The 24,822-nt window shown below is 35.1% G+C and overlaps 1 protein-coding gene across 2 annotated transcripts; it reads left to right on the forward strand.

Annotated features, from left to right (window-relative positions):
- On the forward strand, positions 1–24,770 carry Lpcat (lysophosphatidylcholine acyltransferase). Of its 2 annotated transcripts, none has more exons than XM_076764639.1 (11): positions 1–657; positions 9,603–9,748; positions 13,729–13,946; positions 19,947–20,059; positions 20,389–20,543; positions 20,861–20,998; positions 21,393–21,518; positions 22,375–22,522; positions 23,220–23,318; positions 23,390–23,534; positions 23,629–24,770. In XM_076764639.1, exons 1-11 carry the CDS (start codon positions 532–534, stop codon positions 23,712–23,714), a joined length of 1,500 nt encoding a protein of 499 aa, XP_076620754.1. In that variant the 5' UTR covers positions 1–531; the 3' UTR covers positions 23,715–24,770. The 2 variants fall into 2 exon arrangements, with proteins under 2 accessions (XP_076620754.1, XP_076620755.1); XM_076764640.1 differs by lacking the exon at positions 13,729–13,946 and adding an exon at positions 17,769–17,983.
- Positions 24,771–24,822: the final 52 nt, after the last annotated feature.

Raw genomic sequence — 24,822 nt, forward strand, 5'->3', positions numbered from 1 at the left:
AAATCTGAAAAAATTAAAGAAAAGGAGGAGCACTGGAAAGAGTACATACAGCCCTGACACGGTTCAGTCGTGCTACTTCGTCTCCACGGGGGCAGTTCGACGAAGATACCCGAACGAACTCTTCGACGAGGCGGTAAGATGCGCACGCAACCGTCAGTATCCCTTGCGCGTTCGGTAGGGTTCGGTAACGGTCGGAGAACGTTCGGCCGATTCGTTCGGTCGAACCGCGAGAGCACAGTATACCGCTGACTGACAACCCTCTCGTGTGCAATGTCTCGCCGCGGCTAGTTGAAACCGAGACTTTCCCTGTTTCTTCGTTTTTCCCCTGTCTGCCTTAGTTTCATCCGAGTATCAAAACAGTGCCAAAAATATCGGATAGAACGTCGGAAACGTTCGCACCTGCCGACACGTATCGACGTTTCGCGGCTAGCAGTGTGTGACACGTCGAACCGTTTAAGCCGCGTCCCTGTCTCTCGTTTTGTCTACCCCTCTCCCTCTGTCCCTTTCTTTTGCTTTCTCTGATCGAGAAACATGGATGAGGTGAACGGAAAGATGCGGAGCAAGCACGAGGACGTAGATACTGCGTCCCTTGGCGCGGACATTCTGAATCCGTTCGTGCACCGTCTGGAACTCGACACAACCTATGACAAGCTCAAGGTCAGTAGCTCTCGAAATCTTCTTGCACACGAAAATCTCCCTCGGGATCGATGTTTACGCGGCCGAGTATTTAAGGGTAGTCAGAGGGCGGTGTGGACGGGCGGCAGGGGTCTGACTCGTTGGGAAAAGGGCAGACACGCCGGTACGAATGAACTTGAGTACTGTTTTAGAAATATAGAACGGTTTTTGGCGATGTAAGACTTTCTTTAGTGTCGTTTTCTTGCGTAGAAAAATACAGGTGGCAGTTGCGTTGTCGAAATATGTTTCGAGCGACGATTTAAGCCGGAAAACACTAGAATCTTTTAAGCTGGATGCACATTCAGCGCAGGCTGATGCAGTGCAGCAAGGAATTTTATAAACAATTCGAAACGGTCGCATGCTACTATGAAAGTCGATGTTCGGGCAAGCGTTATCGCACAATTTTGTGCCATTGTTTTGCACAAAATAATTGGCCGACGCTTTCACGTTGACAATTATTAAGTCTATGTCGCTAATATAGAGCAGTGGACGAGAACAACATTTTGCGTAATATTTCTATTCTCAGTAGAAACGTATTATTGTTTTATAACGGACTACCTCGTCGTAATTATATGTGATATGTGATATAATTTTACCTAATGCACACCAATTTGAAATGGCTTAAGTAAATTATCGTTCGATAGCGATGGTTTCACTACCAGAAGTTCACACTACCATTTGCGGTTTTTAAAACGTAAACAAGCGTAGCTTGATTCACACCCTTCGTTGTAATTTTTTATTCATCTTAAACAAACTGATACTCCAAATATGTTGCATTTCCTCTGCTTGATATGCACGGAAACGTCGTCAGAAGGTTATGGAATAATTACGTAAAACGAATATACGAAATCAGTGAACAACAGGAGGCGTGTTTATATTACTCATACGCAAATAATACACACTGTCTACCACGTGGTTCATATGTGATTGAATCAACGATTTCATCGATCTCGTTCCCCAGCCAAAAGCATTAATAGTTCTTTGTGTTCGTCGAGCGTATATAGAACGAGGGTAGCGTCAAAATATTTTTTTTTCCGGACACGTGCATTGATCAATGCGTACGCGTATCGCTCTGTAGACGTTCGTGCGATCGCATGACTTAACTCGCGGTTCGAAATGCATCTCTTGAACACAAACACAAAAGCACACGATACACGCGCGCATCACTTGGTTTTACAATACCAATATCGCGTCTATTCTCGACCAATAGAGATCGCAAGATGGTAAAGTTAAAAGATATTATTCTCTTTTAGCTTTGTTCTTCCAGTCATGTTTCTTGCTTATCAGCTTGTTTATACCTTATATTCTATGCAGACAGTTCTATTAGTAACAGAGAAGTTTCAATCGAAGAAATTTGATTCATCTTGAGCACTAAACGATCATAGTTTAGATAAAAATTTAATTAAATTTTTTATATAAACGTATATATATATATAACAAATTTAATTATTTAAAACCCATCTATATAGGTATATATATACTATTATGTGTATAATTCTATTATGTATATAAATATTGCATTAAAATTTTACATGAAATTTAGTTTTATGCAACTTTTAAGTTTTAAGAGTTTTAAATATTTAAATTTTTATCTAAACTGCGATCGTTTAGTTTTCAAAATAATAATAATAATAATAATATAATATATATGTATATGTATATATATGTTATTGTATTATGCAAGAGTATTACACGTTTGAAACTTTCTATTATTAAGTTACCGGTGACATATATTATCTCACATTCTATATTCATACCGCGTAAGTATAATATAATAAAAAAAATTAAGACAATGTACTGTGTAACGAAATATGTTCCGTTAGAAAAATATTATTTAAAAACTTCGCACGAAACGAAGTATATGAAATTACAAATGAATCAAGTTTCAAACATTTTACATTCACGTTGACATACTTTTTTGATCACAAAACATGGTACTTTACAAACCATGTAAGTATTTTGAAATACTGTGAAAAGAATAATATATTATTACGAAATTTAATAAAAAATAATTGCTAGTTCGAGGAAAGAAAAGCGTATGTTTGTTAGCCAAAAGAGACGTTAATGAACTTTTCGTCGTTGATTTGAATAAATGTCAGATCGTAAATGTAAATAATGAATGAAAGATCATGTACGCAACGGTTATAAATAATGCAAAATTGAACGAAGGTTTGACGATCTTTTATAGCGATTTTTATGTGTTATATAAAACGAAAGGGCAACGCATCTAAGCAATACATATTGAATTTCGAAGCCTCTAGTTACCGTTTCGGTTAGAAAGGAAATCTCTTTAACTATTACGAAAGTATCTCGCGATGGCATGTTGAATCGTATTTGTGATACACCTCTGGGTATTTACAGTTACATACTTTCACAGAATAGCTTCTTTTTTTATAAAAGTCGATACATAACTAGTGTCTAATATGAGGTATAACAAATTAGTATTTACCTTAGGTTGAGTGAAACACTCGGTAAGACTATGTAGCAGAGAGAAAATTAATTTTGTGCAAATTAGAATCAACAAATCTATGAATTACTGCATAGCGAAGAAAAGGACGATATTTACGTTTAAAAACTTACTCTAATTAATTTTAAAATAAGGAATTGGTAGGTCGTACGATTTTTGAAGATATAACAAACAGAATATTCATGTTTCGTCGAAAAAAATAATTAACATACGTTTGCATACGGAAACGAGTTAAATATTTGTTCATATGCAAATGAACATATGTCACTTTAAGTTTCGATAGTATTTTAATATTATGTACCAAGCTAGTTTGTTTTGTTAATATTGCATACAGGGTTTTAATAATTTTACTGTAAAAATTCAATGTTTGCATGAAAGAAAAACAAATTTATGTAAACTAAACGTAATATATTCAGGTACAAAAGTATTAGCAAATAATACTACTTAGAATTTAGAGGTAGCCTTTAAAAAGTTGACGAATTATTGAAATAATTAAGATATTTGTAGTTTCGTTTAAACAGAAAGTAAAAATACAAACTTATGATGTATCGACAGTGGCATATATTCGTAAGTTTTTACGAGTTCTGCTAAAAAAAGTGTTCTAATCTCGACGCGAAGAAAATACACCTTGGGCTATGTGAAACGACTAGAAAAACAATTCTCACCAATTTTCACTGGGAGAAGAGCAAGTCTGTCGCCTCTACGAAATGTGGGTCATAAATGCATAGAGAGCCTACTTTGCGGAACCGTATACTCTGCAAAGATTAAAATAGAAATAAAAAACAATTTCAAGATTTTTGTAGACAGAAATTACACCGAGAATCAATTATACTTAAAAATATTCTGTGTGGTTCAAAAGACAATAGTTTAACCACACTAGGCAATGTTCAGAAATATTTTATCGTTCGTATTAGTTATCGAGAGATCGATCTAGTAGGTTATTTGTTTAAATCTATGCATGCAAATGAAATTTTAATTTTAGTATCTATTTTATTTGTCAATGTTTCGATAGTTCGTTGGCCCGCTTTAGCAGAGAAACTAAAAATTATTAAAGAACATCGCGTTAACACAAATACCGATGTTAGAGTATACTAACAAACTTTACTGCGAAATAGAATTTATTATCAGACACTTGTACGTTGCGGCGATAAGTATCGCTGTAAGCAGGCTATAAGTTTGGAAAACTCTGACATACTTGAAACGTTTCGAGCGAATTTACGAGTTTGAATTTTTTAATAATATGGAAAAAATCCTTGAACCTTTTAAAAGCGTCGACTTATTTACGTAAACATTTCTCCCTGCGACTTTTTAATGATCTTTACGTGTAAGCGTTAATATACGATGTGCGAGGCACTTCTGGTTAATGCACGAGTATTCGAAAATTCTCACGTTTATGTCACGTGCGCCTTGCTCTCCTTCCTGGTCCTGAAGAGCCTTGACACAATTTCAGACCGTCAGCCCGAGTAGCTCGATGTTCGTTAATTCGCGCGATATTGTTATACGAGCGAAACGAAATTCGTGATTCGTTGATTCGTGAGTTTTACCTCGTGCAACATGTATGTATCACGTACCATTGACGGTGCTCAATGAACGACCGTGGATTTTTATAGATATATCGCACGACCTTGAAGAGTTCATTGTAAGTTTACGAACGAATAGTTACGTGCAGTTGCTCGCTGTTTTGGAATACTAATCGCAATCTTAACGAGTACAGCACGCGATCAGTCATAGCTATCTGTTCCATCGAAACGTTTCGCAATATTTTGGCTGCCGTGAAGGACCTCATAAAATCATTTGGCCTCGATTTAAACGTGTTGCTTTTTAACGTACGGTTCTGGAAACCACGAGTTTATATTACGGATAAGATTTAAGCATCGAAAGTTATCTTAGATGTTTATATTCTTCAACAATTAACTCCTATCTAGGTCTTCTTAATGGTATCAATTTTAAGTTGCACATAGTTAGAATAAACACAGTGTTTACATATATGTATAGGTGTAAAACGCGGTATGTCACAAAGGCCAGATATTTCCCTGATTGGTCGTTAATGTGCTAATAACAGGTTGTTCGGAAAGTGAATAGCGTTTCCAACATGCGACATTTGCGAAGCTCGTGACGATCGTCAGTTGTCATTAATGTTATCAAACAATATGATACATGAGCATTTAAGTTAAGAGTCGAATCTTGAAGAAAATGTAAAAGATAAAAATCGATATTTTTCACCTCTAAACTAGGCACACAATATCCTCGATTGTTAGTTCACTTTCTCCTATAAAACCGTCTTTTGCTAGCGAGAGAAAGGAACGTAGAATAGGTTCTAAGAACAGTGTCTTTAAATGAGTCGACTTCGCAGTTTCGTATCTTTTTAACGACCTTTCTAAGTACTCTGAACGTTGAGTCGTCTCGTAAAGAGGACAAGAGTTCCTCGTCGTTTTCGCGCCAAAAAGCGAACGAGAAACCAAATACATAAACCGAAGCATCGATCGTTGGAAGAATTTCGCCATTGTGTTTTCGGTTTGTCGCGTAGAACGCGAATAAATGAAAGCGGAGTAGAAAAGACCCCCACGGTAGGCTACTTTCAAATGACCTACATGGAATCATTTTATATCTTGTAAAACTTGGTTATTCATATATATCGCGCGAGCAGAGAATCGTAATAATTTTAAATAAATTATTACAAAGGTAGTTAAACGTAACTAGTTGTTCGTATAATTACATAGGGTGTTCGACCACCCCTGGGAAAAATTTTAATGGGAGATTCTAGAGGCCAAAATAAGGCTTCGATACAAAGTTATTAAAAAATTTAATTAAAAAATTTCAAATCGTTTTGGAAAAATTATTTTCGGTTTCGAGGATCAATTACGATCATTTTTGGTGAATAGACACACCCTCGAAATCCTACGCAGTTTCGAGAAAAAAATTCATTACCGAAAATATAATGTCTGACCAGGAACATTCTACTGACACTTTTCATCGAAAAAAAATTTTTTCAAATCGTTCTGAAAAAATTATTTTCAGTTGCAGGGGTTAATTACAATCATTTTTGGTGAATAGATACACCCCCGAAATCCTACGCACTTTCGAGAAAAAAATTCTTTACTGGAAATATACTGTGTGGTCGAAAATCTTTCTATAACTTTTTAACGAAGCCTCAATCAACAAATTAGTATCCTTTATTTTCGTCTTATTTTGGCCTCTAGAATCTCCTATTAAGATTTTTCCCAGTTTAGTGGCTTTGGCAACGTTCAGCTATAATTCCAAAACTCCAATACTATATTTTATTTATAGTAAAAAATAAAAATTTTAAATTCTATACACTGATTTTCTCAATTATTTTACTTAAAATAGTAGCGTTTTTATAGAAATTTCGCCCACTGCAGGCGACATGTGTACGTGCCGTTTTTAATAGTATGTTTTGAAACTGCATAGACTTCTTTTGAACGAAAGAGGAACAAAAACGCGTACGCGACGTTCAGAACGAAGTGTAAACATCGTGTCTCGCGCAAATAACGTTAATATGAATTGTTGTATCGTTGTAAAAAAGTGTGTACAGAAATGGTAATTTAATCGTGAAAAAACTGTCGCGACTATTGAAAGGATTACTCGGTCGCGGCCTCGATCTTGAAAGTTATGTAAATACGCACGCTCGTACCTGGCGTACGCTGCAAAATGGAGTTAACAGGTGATGTAGCCTAACGGAACGAATGAACGGTACCCATTTCTCCCTTTTCTTCTCCTTCTTCTCGCTCATATATCTTTCCACTCCTTTCCTTTCCTCTTCTGTGCAGCCATCGACCGACAGCATCCTAAATCCTCTCCATTCCCCGTAACCTTGGCCAACTAAAGAAAAAAGCAGTTCCTGTTGCGAACAAGAGAAAGGTGGTTCGTTCAATGAACTCGTCTGAATGTATCGCGCTAAAACTCTACGCTGTTTTCCATTCGATCCACGTGTATGGGATTTGTAAACAAACGTGTTAAATATACGCGATCACCTTTAAAAAAAAAAAACTATTAATTTCGTTATAAATTTTTGCTACAAAGTGCAACGTAACGTAGAATAAACGTATCAAAAAATTTCTAATTTTGATCGATCGAACGTGACGAGCAATTTTATATGAAATATAACCTGACACGACGGTATGATGCTTAATCATTGTATTTTTAATATGATAATGTTTCTCCACGCCGTCCTACTTGCACGTTTTTTTTTTACACAGGGCGATTCTAGAAACTGGGACAAGCTGAGACGGGTAATAACTCTTTTTCTCAGTGAAGTTACAAAAAATTGACAGTGGAGAAACGTGAATCCTGCAACGAGGACTGTCTTTTGATAATATAATTTGTTTGTTTTTTAAACGTAATGCTTTACGAGATATGTCGTGTTTTATATTAAAGAATCATGATATTCCAGAAGGCATTTAAACAATTTATCATTGCAGTGTAAATATTCTTTTTTTATTATTACATTCGAAGAAAAAAATTCACTGTCACCGGTGTAACTGAATTTTAGGTAGAAAGTGTAAATAATCTTTTGAATTATAACGTGTACATTTTAGTGGCACAAAATAGTTTGTAATTTTATCGATTGAGAAATTTCGAACATCACAAGAGGTCAAGAATTGTTCGACGTGTGTCTTATACCGATTAATCGAGTAAAATACATTACTGTTCTTGAAATAGCTCGACATCTGCGGTTTATTGCGTAACCATAGATTGTATCGGTTATGATTACACCTTTATTTCGAAGTATCTTAATCTGCTGATTATTTATGATCGATCAGTCTTCATCGATATAATTTTCCTGTTTAAGATTATTAATAATGAAGACGATAGAGTTCTCTTATGTCTTGATTAGTACCTAATTAATCTAATCAACTCGAATCTTATTATCAGAATTTGTAAACAACTACTGTTAACATTTCTTTTCATATAACAAGTAGATACTCTTTTGCAACTCTGACCGTTTTAGAGCTATAGTTTTTTCCCAATTGCACGGAACGCTATACAGGGTGTTCGGCCACCCCTGGGAAAAATTTTAATAGAGGATTCTAGAGGTCAAAATAAGACGAAAATCAAAAATACCAGTTTGTTGATGGAGGCTTCGTTAAAAAGTTATTAACAATTAAATTCAAAAATTTCAAATCGTTCTGGAAAAATTATTTTCGGTTGCGGGGGTCAATTACAATCATTTTTGGTGAATAGACATACTTCCGAAATCCTACCCACTTTCGAGAAAAAAATTCGAGTAGGTGGACAAATTTTTCGGCGAAATTAAAATTTTTCAAATTGTTCTAAAAAAATTATTTTCAATTACAGGGGTCGATTACAATCATTTTTGGTCATCAGACATACCCCCGAAATCCTACTCAGTTTCGAGAAAAAAATTCCTTACCGAAAATATTTCTGGCCAGAAATGTCTGCCCGAATTTTCATGCGAATCTTTAAAACGTCATAACTTCTGAACGGATTGGACGATTTTAATGTTTAAAAAAGCAAACTACGCGTATTTTGGTGGAGATTATGTACAAATCGCAAAAATAATCGAAAAGTTGGTCCTTGACCCCGCAAAATGAGAAAAACCCCATAAAAATGGTCCAATTTTCAAACAAGCATAACTCCTACGATAGTGAATATATTTCAATGAAACTTTTTTCTGAAGTAGAGCTCATAGGTACCTACAAAAAAGTATTAGACAACTTTTCTGTAGGACGTCAAACAAAATTACTAAAAATGAAAAACGAATTTTTAAGAAAAATCGACAAGGGGGGAAATGAAAAGTTTCAAATCGTTCTAAAAAAAATTATTTTCGGTTGCGAGGGTCAATAACAATAATTTTTGGTCAATATACATACCCTCGAAATTTTGCGCATTTTCGAGAAAAAAATTCAGTACGGTCGGAACTTTAAACGTTAATAACTGTTTAACAAAGCCTTCATCAACAAATTGATATTCTTGATTTTCGTCTTATTTTGGCCTCTAGAACACCCTGTATATGCGCTACAATTTGTATCTACTGACAATCGTAAATTGTAAATCGTAAAGCGACTTCCACACCTTGGTTCTTTTCCTGTAAGTTTATCAACATATGTATAAATTCCCCCAAGCATTTGCGTGAAATGCAGAACCTGTTCTAAGACTTTGAAGCGGAAATCTACGTGTGACTTAAAAAGAATAAGCCACTAGAGAGTGAGATACACCCGGTATACTTTTGAATTTCACTCGTACATCTATCTCTTACGAATAATATCGTTGTTAACAAATTTCCTAGTCCGAGATGCGAACAAACAGCAAATGATACCCTTAATAGAAAGTTGATTATCCTTAGTTAAGTAAAGTCAAGTTGGCTGTAAACTGGTCGAACAAGCGATTTTTACAGAACTTTCTGCTTTTCATGTTTCTCCTTTTCTGCCACGTAGTAACGCATTGACGATTGCTGAAGCGGAAGTGCTTCATGTTTCAGACTGCATTCCTGACGGTAGCTCTTCTACCATTCAGACTGGCTGCAATTACGACTCTGGTGATCATGGCTTGGCTCCTAGCTTGTCTAGGTCTTCTTGGATTGTCCGAGGAAGATCTCCGTCGAGCCCCTCTGAAAGGGTGGAGACGGTAAGACATCAACCCCACCATTATGTCTTCTTCCATTGCGCTTTTTGTACATACAATTTTCTTATTTTCTCGACCATGCCTCAAACCGACTGATCCGTCTAGATGTTTGATACGTTGGGTACCAGTTTCCTATCTAAACACACGAGCACATTCATTTTAAACAGAACACATTTCATCGATTACAAAATTCGAAATTATTCTCGCATCTGCGTTCGCATTCCAAGCATTATTCGCCTTTAATTTACATTAATTATTTGCATTTTCACTTCTGACTATCGACCGTGCGTTTGGCGCGTTGATTGTGTTCCGTCCAACATAATTTTCCAACATTTTATTTATATTTAAGCATGACACATGTACCGTTGAGTTTAAAACGTAGGAAACGCTTGAAATGTTGACAGTACAAGTTGCGTAATTTTTGCATAGCTATAGTTCCGTAATTGAAACTATAATCCTCCCAATGTATGTGTCCGTGATTATGAAAAAGGCCCATAGTCAATCATTTTTATTCCACATTGATATAATGCAGATGTAACGCAGGATAAGCGATTTTAATTTTTCTCAGATTGTTTACTTAGGCCTCTTTCGTTATTACTACGTGTAGTGTAAGCCTTTGCAAGCAATTACGCACTTTTGAGATGATTCGACAGTATGTGTGACATTAAATATGAATGTTTAGAATTTTCAGAATTTTACTTTTAAAGTATAGACTTTAATTTGGAAATAGAACGAAGGAAATCCATATAGAAGTTCACAAATCGATCTAAAACTTGCAGTAGCTATTCGTGAATGAAATTTGCCCAACTTTGTTTAGAGTTCGAAACTAAAAGGTCCTTTGATAATTTATTGGAATTAAAATGGAGGACGCGTTGAAGTGTCTGTCGGGGATTTGTGCCTATTATGTTTGTCCACGCGTCGTACGAAAATATACTTCGCGAAGATCTATCAACGTCGAATCAATGCGAGGGACTCTAAATTGCGGAAATCCGTTTAAATATTTTATTCTATGAACGCATGCTTAAAACGATTGAAGATCTCGGTGGGGAGAGAGCGTGAATGACCGCGGAAAAGAAACGAACGAGGGTACGATAAAAAGAATAAGTAACGGGAGAAAGTATGCGTCAGACAAGTAGTTTGCGTCCGTCTTTCTCTAGACGCATAGTCCATGGAATTCACGAGGCGTTTTCTTGCAGATCTATCACAGGTGCCATAATTTCGATCCTTACAGCTTCTTAATTGCGAGAAACGCAACACTTATTTTTAACTTTAACAATGTTCCCAGGGATACGTTTCACCTCAGCGATCAGTGGCGCGTTACGTCGGAGGAAAAACAGTTATCGATTAAAGACTGACCTCAAAATCAACGTTTCAATCAACTAATTTTTATAACCAAAATAACGAGATGTTACAAATGACGTAAAAATTTCAGTCATGAATCATTACACTCGTTAAATTCAATCAGAGCTCACGATTCGTTTGAAGAATAAATACATCTATTAGATGATAGAAGAAAATAATCGATAAAGAAATTCGTAATTTATCGACTCTTATAATTGCTGAACTAAAATCTCCATGTCAACCAAGTTTAAGTCGTGTGCAATAAAATTCGTAACGATTGGTTTATGGGGCCACTTTAGATCAAGAAAGGCGACATGAAATTATCCATAATATTTTCATGTGCAAACACATTGATTAGTAGAAGGAATTATCATGAATTAGATTAGAGGAATAAATGGAACTTCAGTGAAATGAATCTGCATGCTTTCAACCCTGCTTTTTCTACGCACGTGTAGTTCTAGTCGTTAAACATTTATTATTAACTGTAAATGCAAAGGTTTGTGTGCAATGTAGAAGTAGAATATTGATTTTATTGTTTATACATTTTTAGACCCGACATACGGTTCGGATAATTAGTCCCTTGAATTTTTATAAATATAAAAATATACGTATCAGTAAATATTTCGAGTCGTGCAAATGTTTTATGGAAAGGAAATTAACTAATTCTAATTACCAATCAGTTCTCGTTATTGTTTTTAGAAAAGTTTTGCTCAATTCTTTCGTGTTGTATTTTTAATAGAATTTTATGAATAATTTTGTTTAGATATCACAGATACTCTTTAATTCATTAAAAAATATATGTAATTGTATGTACATTATCGTTCGCGAGTGGTTAATTTTCGCGACATAGTTATAATGCGATTGATTGGAGAAATAGTAACCTTGCAACGAAGTAAAAAGTAACGAACAGTAAAGGTCGAGAAGCATAGGAGAAAATTCACATGACAGCTTTATTTATTCATATGATAATCGATAAGACGAGTTTCTTATGTGCAGCGTCACGTGGTTCTTCCTAGTTTCTAATAAATAATTCAACGACATAGTGAGAAGTTTGTAGGATCGAATGTAACTCTTAAATACTACTGCTTTGCCATTTCAAAGCCGATGTCTGAGTCAGAACGATAAAGTACATATAATGTCTAGAGTAATTGTATGTTTGGTCAGTGTACAGAAATGCTTTGTAGTTCTTACCAGCGACGCTCTGTAAAAGCTAGTGTCTCGGCTTTCACAGTGTTCGTCCTTTCTTTTTAGGGAACCATTACGTACTCAGGAATGAAAACACGAATGTCTTGACTTCGATTTTAAATCAATGCTCCATAGGATCTTTCGATGCTCCTTGGTTTCTTACATGTTCAGTACGATATCACGATGAAAGTTTACACGCATATTTCGTAAAATCAACACGACGTTTTGTACATTTTGAATTTTTTGTAACTCGTACGATTCGTGGTACGACAGAGAAAGTAAATAATTTAAATACAACATATGTTTCGAAGAATTGAAGCAATTATTATACATCTCTATAATATTCATAGAGTCTCAAATACACATAGAGTCTCGCAAAGGAATTTATTCCACAGTTTCGATTTATTTCTCGACGAAAGATCCTTTCAGTCACACTAAGAATTACATTGCAACAAATATTTAAAGAAGAATACACAGTTTATAACTTTGTCTTTCTAAACTACAGATCTTTTTATATGGTATCAAAAGGGAAATCTGCGTTAGAAAGTGTATTTTAGAATTGAGCGTTGTATAAACACAAGTATTGAACGCAACAATATGCTTCGTTCGTATGATACACAAATTGCTTATTATCAAACAGCTTTTTCATTCATGGCAAAAAACAGTTTTCGTACCTATATTTTTGTTGCACTAATAAGGTAGAGCCTCGATTACCAATGTCGATAAAAAGAAATTCGAAATCAGCATTATTTAATTTTTTTGCTTCTACTAAAAAAAATATACTTTCGTACTTTATAATGCAAAACACATAAACTTCAAATAAATAATAATGCTAAAATAAATATGCTTCTAACGATTGTTCGGTGACTAACGAAAAATTAAATTCAATAAAAAAACACAATCATAATGTGATAAATATTGATGTAAACGAGATTCTACTAAAATCGTGATTTTTTTCAGTATGCAAGCCGTTAAAAGAGAAACACTTACCTACGAAACCTACCTACTTGAAAAATTGCACAATTTGTCAATCAATACCGTGCCTATTCGCGACTCATAAGTGACAGGTTTCCCACATTGTTTTTTCACGATAATAACAAGTTGTAAAAGAATTTCATTCTGCATTTCCAATTTGTTCTTGTCCAAAGAATCTCCCTGTTATCAAGTCTGCTACGATTACCGGGCACCCTGTATAATTGCACATGCCGTCCCTCCATAGAGCAGGATCTTTCATGACTAACTTGGACTTACCATGATCGACCGATCGTAATTCTACTGAAATCGGTAGATCTGATCATTTTAACTATAGCTTGCTTTAGAATTTTTGACGGCGTTTCGCTTAACGGCTTGCATGCGAAAGAAAGTAATGATCTCAGGACGTAGAGTAGTAGAAAATTCTCTGGCGAAGAGTGTACGAGAGGTTTGAATTTAAAACGATTGCAAAAAAAATAAAACAGAAACATGCGAATTGTGATCTGCTGGATGATGCGGGCGTTGTTCATCTGCGGAGGATTTCACCATCTGAAGGTCAAAGGTCGTAAAGCGGAGACAAAGGATGCCCCCATATTAGCCCTAGCCCCGCATTCAAGCTTCTTCGACGCACTTCCGGTTATTTACCTCGGCGGACCGAGCATCGTCGCCAAGGCGGAGACCGGGCGCATTCCTTTTTTCGGAAGTAGGTCTTCCACTTTTGCTCTGTCAAACCATTCGCGATGAGTTGTCGTTCCATCTCGCCATAAATTTTTGTTTCAATCACCGAAGTGCACAGCAAACGTAAACACGTTTCGCTACTTCGCGGAATTATTCGATCTATCGGTAATCCGGGCAAATATTGTTTGATAAGAAAATAAGAAATTAAATTGCACCGATAAATCAACAATACGTCGATAGTAAACAGTTTTAAGAAACACGTAAAAATTATTTAAAATTAATATATATATTTTTAGCCAGTATGGCGAGGAGATAAAAATCCTTTTTGGTTGCAATTCAATAAGAAGCAAACGAGAGTTAAGATTTTCTTAAGAAAAAGGATTTTAATGATGTTGGTATTTAAAGGAATCTCAAAATTTATTAGAAGGCTATGTAACTTGAGATACGATGAAACTATACATACACGCGTACAAAGTATACGAGAACACAATTAAAACATACTAACTAAACGTTTATATACGTGGTGAATGGGAATATCTCTACTACTAATAAAAACGGGAATAATGGGACAATTTTGTGCAACTAACTGGCATTATTAATATCGCAGGATGCAGTTGGAACACAACTGTTTTTAACGCGAGGTCCGAAGGAAACGTTCGCCGTTACAATTTCTTTAATGCTTAACGATGGTGGCAGGCGCTTCGTGTCTATTCATTTCTCTGTGTTACTTTCCTCTGGATTTCTTTTCACTCTCTCTTTTTTTGCTTTTACGTGGTTACGATAAAAATTTCCCGTCGATGAAATGGCGGTCTATCGATCGATTTTCTGAAAATGAAAAGAGGTTCAGGTCAGAAAATTTAAGCGGTGACGTCGCGTGCCAAAGTAAATCAAAAATCAAGATCGACGAAATTGTGTTTGAGGCTTTGCGTCCGAGTTATTAATTGTTAAAAGTATGCAAAAGGGCTGAAATTTCTTTTATGTTTTTTTCTGTAAAATTTAATTTTGTTTAAGATTTGTTTAAAATGTTTCTTATAATATGTATCGTGAAACTGAAAAAATTGTAATCATCGTTGTCCATGGACCGATTGTGTTTTAAATTTGACCAGATTTTGGATATCCAACAACTTTTAAAAGCGTATAAATACAAAACAGGAAAGTACAAAGTGATTTTGTCATTTTTTATTTTCGTCTTATTTTGGTGCATAGAATCAGCCCTTAAAGTTTCTGACACCTATTGCCGAACACCTTGTATATTTCGACACTATCGGCAACGAACATAACGGCTGCCATAAACTTTCTCAAATACAATATCACGTGGTTCTGAAGCAGTCAAGTTTCACTCGTGTGCAAATGAACAGACAGGAATTTTCTACCATACGAGGAACGCGGTGCAACGACTCGTCGAAGAAAATAATCGATGTATCATCGACCTCGTGAACGAACTCCAATTCAAAGAGCTTGCGATCTTGAAAAAATACGAACAGTGAAATACAATAGTAAACAATTCATTTACAATCATTAATCGTCAATATATCTTGTCTCGTATTTTATAAAAATATTCAGTTTATCTAGCATTAGTGTAATTAAGGATATGGACGAATATATTGTGTATTTTTTATTTATTTTTGTAACTGTCGGTTGTGTTATAAATATACATTCTATACTGAACAGTCAATATGGGGAAATTCTATCACTGTCTTAATAGAAATATTTTACGCGACAATTTTCTTTAATTTAAATGCATTGCTTTATAAGTTATATAGGTCCCTAGTTTCTCCAATGCTGTTTACTAATTTCTCAATTCCTCTTTTATAAAGGCTCTTCGATATTGATGAGACGAATTCAGTCAGACATATTTTGATTGCGTCATTTCTTAACTCCTTTCCAAGTGGTTTTGTAAACTCCTGAATAAATAATAATCCAATGAAGACAAGTCCATCGACTGTGGAAACGGAGTTATACATGAATAATCATTCAAATATAAAAATGAATACTTTTTGTTGAAGGCTGAAATCGTTCGAGTTGATGGTAATAAATTTCTATATCGATCAATTAGACTTTAGAGATTCGAAATGTATTATTCTTTCAATATTTCATGAAACGAAAAACAAACTTTCCCCTGTTTGGGAAAGTTAATGGTATTCGACGATACCAAACAATAATTCACTGTTAACGTTTCGTTGAGAAGGAGTTGAGAAATGTTAATGCAGTCAGAAGATACCTGATGGAATTCTTCGCATCAAAATGAAAGAATTTTTTGCTATTGAATCTAAGGAAAAGCTCTGGTCGTTTAATAAAGTTCTTAACATTAATGGAAATTAATGGAGTAACGATTCATTTTAGTCAGGCGTATAGTGTTGCTATTAAACATTTGTGAAAATACCCTTTCGTTTTGATACGGCTCCAAAGTGGCGTAACCCTTTAGAAATCGTAGCCGAGACTCGAAGTTATGGTTGGTATCCACTTGAAAGTTTTACTCCGAAGACTAGCTATCGAGAGTAAAATTCTCTAATACGCGCATAATTGAAAGTAAGGGCTCTTTCACACGTAATTACGTAACTCTTGATAAACTATAAATACGTATTAGTCGGGGTGGCGAAGTGAAATGATTGCGTGGCTTGTAAATCGCAGATCCTGGGCACGATTCCAAAACCACCACAGACTTTTCACAACCGATCGCAACACTAGGAAATAAAAAACTGATTCTATTCAAATTCATGCACTTATACATCAACAATCACGAGCACCGATTTATTGAAAAATAATTAAATATGCATGGTTTGCATTCGAATCAACTTCCACGCGATAAATGTCTCTCAACGTCGATCAAGTAGTTTTCTCAAACAAAGTGAAAACTAAAAAATGGCGTAACAGAGAAGGTTGTATTGTGTATTCGTGGCGCCAGATTGTTTTGTGTTTTTTTTTTATGCACGATAATTATCACCTTGCATCTTGCACGACGTTCCCACGATAAAATTGCAAAAGAAAGATTTTTTTTAAACAAGAATCGATCCCAGGACCTGTGATTTACAAGCCGCGCGATCATCTTACTTCCGTAATCCGTACTTACACTTATACTACATCGAGAGGTACGTAATTTTTATCGTTTATATTTTTAAAAGTATCAAACAACTACGTATCGTTAAAAACCGGTTATCGTTTTATAAAAACTCGATAAAATCTGTTAGACGCAGTTTAATATTCACGGTTTCGGTGCCGTGTGTCTATTGGTGCGTCACGTTCCCGCTTCAATGGTCAGAACCAATCACGTCTTTCTTCTTGTTTTCCCTGTACGCGTCCTTTCTGCTCACTCTGTGCCGGAACCACGTGCAAGGTGCACGCGTCGCGTCGTGATACAACCAATGTAGATTGTTCTTAGTAAATACAATACTACATAATCGTTTGTGTGTTCTCGGGGTTATTTGAAGCAGATCTACACCTTATAAAAAAATCAAAATCTAGACAGTCGAAGTCCCTCTCTCGTTAGTTAGGTACTAAGGAATATTTATTTGCCCTTGACGTCTTTTAATTGTAACAATATCGTACGAAATAACGTTAGAATCGAATTATCGTGAGAATATTATTGCTTCGATGATATTGATCGTGCGTGGGTACCCTTACGAGTGGCGTGGCACATTCCAGCATGAAGACTGTTCCATTTCCTCGCGTGAAAGAGCTTCTCTTATCTTTAACGATGAGTTTCAAGATTAAAACTCTCAAGCGGACACCAGACGTTCGAACGGGCGCTCGAAGTTATCCGAACGAAACTAAAACAGAACCCAAGAAACGCAAAAGGCGATTGAATGTGATCGGGATGCGTTTAACCATGCTCGATTGACACCTGCAGCAAAATAGTGCCCTGGCTGTGCTTTATGGGCCGGCTGACATACCAAGCAGGAGGAATGAGAATCATTGTTCGCGGAAGACAGGCCAGCAGGTCCGAGGCGCCGATCTTGGTGGTTGCGCCCCATTCAACCTTCATGGACGGAGGGATTGTCTACATAACTGGGTTCCCTTCGATCATCGTAAGACGAGAATCGGGACTGAACCCGTTCATCGGAAGTATGTGCCAATTATTGACAAAATTCCCAATTCACAATTCCGATTAATCTAGACGAACCAGCAACCTTGAGCCTTAAGACACTTTGACGCGTTCAGAAGTAAGGCATATTAAAAATAACTGCAGAAACGAAAATAAACATTCGATCGATATAAGATTTTGTGGTTTAATTTACCATGGTACGAACTATAGAAAGCAGCGTTGATTTTGTTAAAAATGATCCTTGTTCGCGTTTGTGACGTCATCCAGCGATGTTCTCAGGAACGGTGTGCAAGATATCTCGAGATCCAGCTGACCGATCACTTTGAAAGTTTGCAGATGTCTTTATACAGGGTGTTCGGTCACTCTTGGGAAAAATTTTAATGGGAAATTCAATCAAGAATATCAATTTCTTGACTGAGGCTTCGTTAAAGTTATTAAAAATTTCAAATCATTCTGAAAAAATTATTTTTGGTTGCAGGGGTTAATTACAATCATTTTTGGTGAATACATATACCCCCGAATTTCTACCCAGTTTCGGGGAAAAAATTCGTTACCGAAAATATAATGTCTGATCATGAATGAATGATTCCCCTGAAATTTCGTGTGTTTCAAATCGTTCTGAAAAAATTATTTTCGATTACGAGGATCAATTACAATCATTTTTGGTCAATAGACATACTCCCGAAATCCTACCCATTTTCTAGAAAAAAATTCAGTACGGGCGGAACTTTAAACATTAATAACTTTTTAACAAAGCCTCTATCAACAAATTGGTATTCCTGATTTTCGTTCTATTTTGGCCTCTAGAATCTCCCATTACAATTTTTCCCAGGGTGGCCGAACTCCCTGTATATGTCTTATTTTTAAACGCGTCAAAGAATCCTGCCACCTTAATGTCGCGCGACACAGGTGATTTTAGAAACTGTCCAAGGAGGTCTCGAACGTGATCGTTATCGACTTTAATAAAATTTGGTGGCATTTGTAATCAGTAGTGTTTTATAACCAGTGACTTATACCAGTTTGAAAAGATCTATCACACTGCCAAATTTTATTGAAATCGGTAAGGGTCACATTTAAGACATCCCTTGTAAGGTAAACTATTTTCTAAACAAAAATACAAAGAATTAATGCAGAAAAAAGTTAAATCTTGCAGTTTTGATTCGTTGGCGCTTGATTCTGTAATCCAAATTCTTGTTTTTATTTAAAGAGTAACTAAATTCATTCGGTATTCAAAATCTGTATCCTAGATAAGAATTTTGCCCACCCCGTATAAAATTATCTGGTTTTTAGCGATTGTACCCAAACAGATAGTTCGGTACAATATATCTCTGCAACATTCGTGACAATTTTTATTGCGATTCACGAATACACCGAACAAATCAACTTTCTCTTCAACGATATGGTTGAAAGTGATTCAATCTACTATCTCTATTCGAGATACTTTTTTCCTGTATCAATTTTTCGTACGTTCGTTTAGAAAATAGCTACAAGTTGTCCTAGTTTCTAGAACGATCCTGTATGCTAGTCGTTTTAAATCGTACTATACGCATACCTGTTCTTTATCGATTCAAGAGAATTGCATCCCCTGTTAAACGAAAATTTACCGAATAACGACCTGGTTATTTAAGGATTATCTCATTCACCACGATATACGTATATTTTATACGCGTTTCGAAGAAAACTTTTATTTTGAAAAAGAATTTTCAAAATAACTTTAATGATATAAAAAAATAGAAAAACAATATGACGTATAAACATGAACAGCCATAACACATCGTTGAATATTATACACGAATGTTCTTCGACGACGTAAAAATTCAGTTTCACGTTTTACGATTGATATTGGGTGCATTTATATAAAATTCATGCGAGTACATCAGAGTCGACGTGCCGTAGAAATTATATAATAAAAATTAATTTCATACGAGGATTGTTTCTATTCCTTTGATATATTATATGCGTGTTTCTATGATATACTCGCAGAACTTATCAACTATACGCAACCAGTCTACGTTTGGAGGGAAGATCCGAATTCACGACAAAATACGATCAAGGAAATTATCGAAAGGGCTACTTCGAAAGAGGATTGGCCACAGGTATCGTTAACAATAAAACCGAAGGAATATTTTTGTTAACAGTAATCGGATTCAAAATGCTTTTCGTTTTATCCTAAATCAATATGAAATAAAAGGAATTTACGCAAACGAAATAAACAAATACAATAAAAGAATGGCGTAACCATCGAAAATTTAGTTACAATTTTATTCATTTGCAACAACGGTTATACGATGAGAAAATTATTTAAATTGAAAAACATTACACACTGGTTGCATACATAGCAACTTCGTTATTTTTATTATTATCGTTGCTAACGAGCAATGTATTAGAAAATATTTATTAATAAACTGATAATTCTTTCCCGCAGATAATGATTTTCCCAGAAGGTACCTGTACAAATCGATCGTGCCTCATTACTTTTAAATCGGGTGCATTTTATCCGGGTGTGCCTGTTCAACCTGTATGCATCAGGTATCCTAATAAATTGGACACGGTAACGTGGACTTGGGAAGGTCCTGGAGCGTAAGTGTTATAATATACATTGCCAAAACAATCGAAAAAAAAATATTACATAATTAAACAGAGGAGGATTTAATAACAAAATTCGAGATTTCTAGAAATTATAAATAGAAATAGACACGTTAAATATGTAAAGAACCACATAAAAATTAAAGTAGATCTTTAACTGCACCCTTAAGCTTAAGTTATTTAAACTTAGTCGATTCGACATAACTTAGTATGGTGTAGAAGTAAAAATAATAAATAATGGTCGTCTCAGGGTTGAATGTACTGAGCAAATGCATTATCATTATCATTACTAGATAAATATATAATTGCAGGTTAAAGTTATTATGGCTGACATTAACTCAACTGAATAGCAGTTGCGAAATAGAGTTCCTCCCTGTTTACAAGCCCAGCGAAGCTGAGAAAACGGATCCTAAGCTTTACGCAAATAACGTGCGTCGCCTTATGGCAGAGTGAGTTTATTTTATTAAACCTAAGTACAGTCGAATTCGGTTGTAACGAGCACTGGATTATCAACAAAATGTCCTCGTTATATTCACTATATCAGCGATAAATTATCTTTTATGTTTGGTGAAAAGGACCTTAATTAAAATTAAAACTACTTTAAGAGGGTATTCTAGTCTAGAGTTTCATTTCTTTTTTGTCTTTTTAAGAATTTTTCTTACAGAAAGGGTATAAGTTTATTAATTTCGACATGTTCAGTACATATTTATTTATGTTTTACGAATGTTCAGAATTTTTTTTAAGTGAAAATAATCAAAACTGACTGAATTAAACTATAACGTACAACAAACAATTTAATGATAGTTAGGAGCAATCGAGGAAAAAGATTTATGTACTTTTCAGGGCCTTGCAGATTCCAGTATCGGATTATACGTACGACGATTGTCGAATTATTACTAAAGCGCATCAGTTGCTCATACCGCGCGCATCGATCATCGTAGAAGCCCATAAACTTCGTAATAAACTCGGGTATGTTATAAAAATATAAGAATCTACATTGTCGATCAAAATATTGAAGCATACTTTGGTTTCTGTAACTCGCTTACCACTGTAATATCAAAAATCCTTTACCCTGAATCCTAACTTATGTGCTGAAGTGGAATAAAAATTCAAAAAACTGCGAAATTAAAAAATTTCAAATCGTTCTGGAAAAAATTATTTCCGGTTGCGGGAGTCAGTTACAATAATTTTTGGTGAATAGACATACACTCGAAGTCTTACGCACTTTCGAGAAAAAAATTCGAGTAGCTGGACAAATTTGTCGACAAAATTAAAAAATTTCAAATCGTTCTGGAAAAATTATTTTTGGTTACGGGGGTCAATTACAATTATTTTTGGTCAATAGATACACCCCCGAAATCCTACTCAGTTTCGAGAAAAAAATTCGTTACCGAAAATATAATGTCTGATCGTGAATGAATGATTTCCTTGAAATTTCATGTGTTTCAAATCATTCTGGAAAAATTATTTTTGGTTGCGGGGATCAATTACAATCATTTTTGGTGAATACACATACCCCCGAAATCCTACGCACTTTCAAGAAAAAAATTCCTTATCGAATACTATAATGTGTGGCCAGAAATGGGTCCCCAAAATTTCGTGCATATGTTTAAAACATCATAATTCCTGAACGAACTGGAGGATTTTAATGTTTCAAAAATGCAAACAACGCCATATTTTGGTGAAGAATATGTAGAAATTCCAAGAATGTCCAAAAAGTTGTTCCTTAATCCCGTAAAGTACTCGTATACCTCATCTGTGACAAAATATAAATTGAATATTATGTATATTAGATAAGACAATATGAAATTGTTCTTCCTAATAGGTTGGTAGCGGCGAAAACAGAAGAAGAATTGGTTCAAAAGAAGACACAAAGGTTAAACGAAGACGTTAACTTGCATGAGTTCGCGCAAATACTTAGAATCGATGAAAAAGAACCTGCTACCCAACAGCTCTTCCGAATACACGATAGAGTCTGTATCATTTGATATATCAATTATCAGTCGTAATTGAATTTTTCATCCACTTATGCAGAATAGTCCACCAGCTATTGCCACTTTACAAACATTTATACTTTTCAAAGTGGAAGCCGCGGAAGGAAACTTTGAATACAGAAAAATGTGGATAAATTAAATATTTGTTTATACAGGGCGTTCGGCCACTCCTGGGAAAAATTTTAATGAGAGATTCTAAAGACCAAAATAAGACGAAAATCAAGAATACCAATTTGTTGATCGAGGCTTCGTTAAAAAGTTATTAACGTTTAAAGTTCCGTCTGTAGAACGACAATCATACGCGTCACACGTACGCAGCTGTTCGCAGATTGCCTCTCTACAGGCGCAACTTTAAACGTTAATAACTTTTTAACGAAGCCTCAATCAACAAATTGGTATTCTTGATTTTCGTCTTATTTTGGTCTCTAAAATCTTCCAGTAAAATTTTTCCCAGGGATGACCGAACACCCTGTATTAGCCCTTTGTGTACGGTGTCTGCGTATGTTAAACAACGTACTTTTACCATTTCGGACATAAATCTGAAAATTCTTTAGAAACACATAACAATTCCTTAAATTAAAATAAATTTTAAACGTAAGGTGACAATAATTATCTGGTAGTTATTGTGTAAAATGTAACACTTCGTTTACTGACACAAAAGTTTTAACTATTTTAGCATGGACAGGGTAAAATAGATTTCGAGGAATATATATTCACAGTATTAGCCACAGCAAATGCAAACACTGAACTAGACAAAATCGAAACAGCGTTTGAAGTGAGTAGAAATCGAACGATCGAATTAATGTTATCATTTGCTGGGCGTTCTACTTATATTGTAATTAACAGGTTTGTGGTACAAAATCATTATTATGCATTGATAAAATGGAATTGAGGAAAGCTTTAAAATTGGCGTTGAACATACCAGCGGAAGAATCTGATAAGATCTTTCAGCATGCGAAAATTGATCCTTCCGATACAACAGTAAATTTTGGTAAGTTGTACCGTTAAGTTAACTTACACATCTTTTTACTGATCGATGATATAAGTAAGTATTATTTAATTTTTCCCATAATTGTGTTGCACAGAATTTGTACTGGCCGCAATAGCAGCGCGAGCAGAGTATGCTCATATATTTACTGTAAATTCTGAGACAAGGAAAAAAAATATTTGAGAGTATTTCATCGACTCGTTCCATGCTCATCGAAGATATAGGAGACATCGCGTTTGTAGCAGGCCGCTTCTCAACCAAACCTGCGTCAGTCCTGCGTAACTTTGTTTCATTCTTGCTGATATTAATACTGTTTCAACGAATAGATAGCCATTTTTTTAGTATTGTATCGTTGACGAAGCAAGAAGTCGTCTTCGTGAGAATTAAGAGAAAGACGGAACGAGAAGATCGCTGCATAGTATATTTAAGGATTGTATTAAATAAATGAGTTGTTGTCTGCCGTGTTCGTATAGCGCAGATATATTTCTTCATTTCTAGAAGAACATTTTTCATACGAGCGAAGTCAATTCCCAAAGGAGCTGTTACAGTTTGAAGGAAAAAACAAGTAAGACATGTATTTACCATTTCCTTCGGAAACATCATTCGATGATTTTTTTTATTTATTATCATACAATTGTTTTAATTTATGAAAAAGTGAACTTTTATATTACACCATTCATTCGTTCGATTGCGCGAGCATATGACTGTAGGTATACAACTTAGAAAAAAAGATTTTTCTTTTTGTTGTTTATTGCATAATTCATACACACAATAAATGTGATATAGCTTTCCTTTCATTTTGATAAAACTATAGCAAGGAAAGTATCATACTTTTGCCTTTGATTAGTACACGTTTGATTTAGAATAGGCTTACCTCGCATTATTACTCGCAACAGAGCTTGTAAAATTTTTCACCCCTAAAGTTTCACATCCAAATTTGAGATCATGTAAATAGTACTACACGAAAGGTTTCTTAGGCGTAAGCATGCAAAACTTCTCCGTGTAAAATTTAAAAGTCACGGCGGATGAATTGTCCATGCAAAATAATTAGTTTTAGAATTATTTTAGATTGCTCAGGGCTCAGAAGAATTTGAAAGCTATTGAACATTTCGTGCGTTGTAATTGAGTGGCAATTGGCCATTCCGATTGTAAACTTATTCGAGTTTCTAATATATCTGAGGAAACCAAATATGTTTAAAACTTGGATCTGCATTTAGAATAAATATATTATAAAATTTATTCTTTGCACAGTAATAGTACATACTACAGTATTTAATATTTAATAAACATA

This window comes from Colletes latitarsis, chromosome 5 (genome assembly GCF_051014445.1).
Source record: "Colletes latitarsis isolate SP2378_abdomen chromosome 5, iyColLati1, whole genome shotgun sequence".
NCBI classification, from domain to species: Eukaryota; Metazoa; Arthropoda; class Insecta; order Hymenoptera; family Colletidae; genus Colletes; species Colletes latitarsis.

Bases quoted from the DNA above. Each gene is read 5' to 3' on its own strand.
- Lpcat (XM_076764639.1), top strand. From the start codon at position 532: ATGGATGAGGTGAACGGAAAGATGCGGAGCAAGCACGAGGACGTAGAT. The intron at 23,319-23,389 runs GTGAGTAGAAAT...TGTAATTAACAG, and splicing joins AAATCGAAACAGCGTTTGAA to GTTTGTGGTACAAAATCATT. The intron at 23,535-23,628 runs GTAAGTTGTACC...TGTGTTGCACAG, and splicing joins CGATACAACAGTAAATTTTG to AATTTGTACTGGCCGCAATA.